General features: G+C 37.3%; 1 protein-coding gene across 1 annotated transcript; it reads right to left on the bottom strand.

Annotated features, from left to right (window-relative positions):
• Nucleotides 1-260: 260 nt before the first annotated feature.
• LOC113855663 (disease resistance protein RPM1-like) lies at nt 261-3,068 on the bottom strand. Its single transcript, XM_027487294.1, has one exon. The coding sequence runs from the start codon at nt 3,066-3,068 to the stop codon at nt 261-263; it is 2,808 nt and encodes a 935-aa protein (XP_027343095.1).
• Between the last annotated feature and the right edge of the window lie 519 nt (nt 3,069-3,587).

The raw sequence follows: 3,587 nt of genomic DNA, 5'->3' as shown, positions 1-3,587 counted from the left end.
CCTTGAGAAGCCTACAAAATTTGAAAAACAACATAAAAACGAAGGATATCTATATATATGTCAACCTGTCATCAGAAGAATTGCAAGCAAAGAAGTTGTATATTTATCATTAAAGGAGTAATAACATATAACTCAACTTTAAATTTGCATTGGTAAATATGAACTATATATGATAAAAGCTATATATTGTATGTTCCTTTAGAAGAAAAGGGTACGTACCTTATTTGATAAAGGCGGGTCCTAGATGTTTTGACTTGCATTTATTTCTCCTTTGGATGACGAATAGTGTGATAGTTGTAGTCATTTTGACCGACCTTCTCTCTAATTGATACCATTTGAACGTGCTGGATGACCCAGTACATGGGTCCATCATTTGGATCAATGCTTTGGTTGAATTCATTTGACATATCAGTCAAATACAAATGTTCAAGGTTTTGAAGCAAGTGGAAGCCACAGGGCATCTCCTTCAGTTGGGGCAACCGCATCATCTTGATTCGTTCAAGAGCTGGTAAAGATCCATTCTCTATAACAATGGAGTTCACTTTACTCAACTCCACCAGAAATAGTCTCTTCAATTTCTGAAATCCCACTTCAAAATGTAACTTTTCACCAACATAGGCTTCACCTGAAATTGACAGCCTCAACAAACTTGGCAGATCTTTAAGTGACTTCAGTGGATCACCCTTCAACTTGGAATAGTGAATGGACAACCTAACAAGATACTCAAGTCTTGGAACCCAATTTGGCAACTTCTCTAAGCGACCAAACAAGTGAAGTCTTCGAAGTTGAGGGAGAGATGAGATAAATTGCAAATCCATGATTTCTTCTTCAGTTATTGCACAAATAGAAAGAGATTCAAGGCAACTCATCTCTTGTATTGAGTCACACAAAATGTTCCCATATTCTCTCCTTACATTCTTTAAGCCCAACTTCCTTAATTGCCTCAACTTTCTTAGCTCTATTATTAGGTTGAATCCACCATGGTCTGCTTCTACATGATAAAGCTTTTGAAGAAGTGTCAAGTTTCCAATATTTTCCTTCAGCCTCACTCCAGTTTCACCATTAATACTATAACTGGTATCTCTGTGATAAACTAAAAGATGGCGCAGCTTTGTAAGCTTGTTTATCTCACCTGGCAAGTCACGCACTAGTGTTTCTTTAAGATCTAAGGTTTCTAGGTTCTGTAGTTCACCAATGGATTCCGGAATGTGCTTAACATTTGTCTTCCTCAGGCTCAGGTACCTCAAGTGGAAAATATTCCCCAAATCATAAGGGACATAATTCAATGAAATGCCTTCGAAATCCAATACTTTGACAAGCTTAGATTTTGCAAAGAAACTCTCCATAAAGTGATCTGGCAATGGTGCTTCAAACATGAACATGGATCGGATGGAAGTGTGTTGTTCAATGCTTCTTAAAGCATCGTTAGATGTAGTTGCTACGGCCAAGCGTCGTGTTGTTGCATCAAAGCTTGGTTGATCATCTTCATAAACAACACGACAAAAGCTTAAATCCTTCATTTTTCTAATGATCATTTCCCGAAGTAAATCATGTATTCGGCAGCTTAAAGCTTTCCCATCATAGTCAACTTTGGAGACTTGAACCAAGCTTCTGTGGATCAACTCTAACAAGTACTCTTGTGCAACTTCCTCCAAAGGTTTTGCGTCTTGGTTTGTAACAAACCCTTCAGCTATCCATTGCCTAACTAACCTCATGCATCTAATGGAATAGTCCTCTGGATATATCCCAAAATACAAGATACATGATTTCAAATAGTAAGGCAAGTCATCATAACTGAGGCCCAAAATTCTAGTCAAACTAGTTAAATGGGGATTTCTCTCTAGCTCAAAACTAAGGTTTTGGCTGAGTTTGCTCCATTCAAACAGAGTTTTGTCTTTGGTTGACAAAAGACCTCCAATGGCTACAATTGCAAGTGGTAGCCCCTCACATTTTTGAACAATTTCATGAGACATATCTTCGAGCTCCAATGGACAATTTCCATTAAAATCATTTTGAAATGCCTTCTTGCTAAAGAGTTCCCCTGCCTTGTTTGGAGGCAAGGGTTGCAAATTGTGCACTTGAACATGAGAATCTTTCTTGCAGTAGTTGGCAACAGCCAAGTTTCTAGTTGTGATTACTATCCTACTTGCCATGTTGTTATCTAGGGTGGCAAGTTGGATCTCATCCCAGAAATCTTGTTTCCATACATCATCGAAAAAGATAACATACCTCTTGTTTTGCATGTAACGCCTGGCTGCAGTAATGAGTGACATCTTGTCCATTGTCTTTATACCTTGAGGAAGAGGCTCTTTGGTCGCTTCACAGAACTTGTTCAACATGTTTCTCAGCAAGCCTTCTACGGTATATGATTGAGAAACAATGATGAATGCACGACAATCAAAGTGTCCTTTCACTTGCTGGTTGTCAAAAACTTTCTTAGCAAGAGTTGTCTTGCCTAGTCCCCCCATCCCAACCACTGAAATTACAGTGCGAGCTGTTGCTCCATTCATCAACCAACCAACCAATTGTTCAGTTGGTTTCTCGAATCCCACGACTTCAGATTCTTCGATGAAAAGAGAAACTAATCGAGGATCATGCCATTTGCCACTATGGTTCCCTCGAGCGCCGCTTGATCCATCTTCAGACTGAAAGTTATACCTTTCACTTCTTTCTTTGATTCCACGAACTGATGATTTAATGTCTTGAACCTCATCTGCTAGTCGGTGAAGAGGCCTTAGTATTTTCACAAAGTGAAAAATCTTTTTGACAAAATCTATGAATCCGTGATGATGATTGGTTTCATGTGCCTCGTAAATGTTGTACTCAGCAATGACATCTTCTATGCGGAAGGACAATTCTCTCAACTGCTTCACCCAAATTTTTATTCCATCCTTCGAATTTCCCTCATCAGAAGCCCTTCTATCTGCATCTTTAAGGAAGGCTTGAATGCTTTCGAGTTCATCTTTTATCTCTACAAATTCTTTATGCACTTCTCCTATTAGAGTTCCTTTTTCATGCAAGAGTTGGAGCATTTGCTCCAAAGCAAACGATACCGCAGTTTCTGCCATTTTTTCTTTCTATCCCTCCTTCATTTCACTTCATCTTCCAAGCTTGCATCTTTATGTAAATCTATAACAAGCAAGTGTTATAATTTTAAATGGTATAAAACTATAAATAATTCGATTCAGACAGAAAAGAAAGGGTATGATAAAAAAGAAACGTAGCAGTTGGAAGTCATGCTTAATACTCAATATTATCTGTTATCTTAATTTTTATTAAAAAATTATTTCTTTTTGAGACCACTTGTCTATTTCTTTATTTATTTAATTTTATGTTGTTTTTTTTTTATGGTACCATGTAACATGTTTAATTAATATGTAATAAAGTTTTAATTACCTGTCTCACCAACAAGTTAGTGCTACTTTGCAGAAAGTCTTGTATAATCATGACTGTCTGAATTGGCAATTTAAACGCTCATCATATCATATTAGAGGACATTCAATGCATTACTAGGAAGCATCAATAGCTTACCACATGAAGACCCCATAGCTCGTGTTTAAATTATTATCATAATAAATCAGAACATG

This window comes from Abrus precatorius, unplaced genomic scaffold, assembly GCF_003935025.1.
Source record: "Abrus precatorius isolate BTA unplaced genomic scaffold, Abrus_2018 Scaffold11, whole genome shotgun sequence".
NCBI classification, from domain to species: Eukaryota; Viridiplantae; Streptophyta; class Magnoliopsida; order Fabales; family Fabaceae; genus Abrus; species Abrus precatorius.
Note: the sequence above shows the minus strand (reverse complement) of the source record. Positions and strands in the feature narration are given on the sequence as shown.

What these genes read in the sequence shown, in the direction of transcription:
- LOC113855663 (XM_027487294.1), bottom strand. Translation starts at nt 3,068, where the DNA reads ATGGCAGAAACTGCGGTATCGTTTGCTTTGGAGCAAATGCTCCAACTC.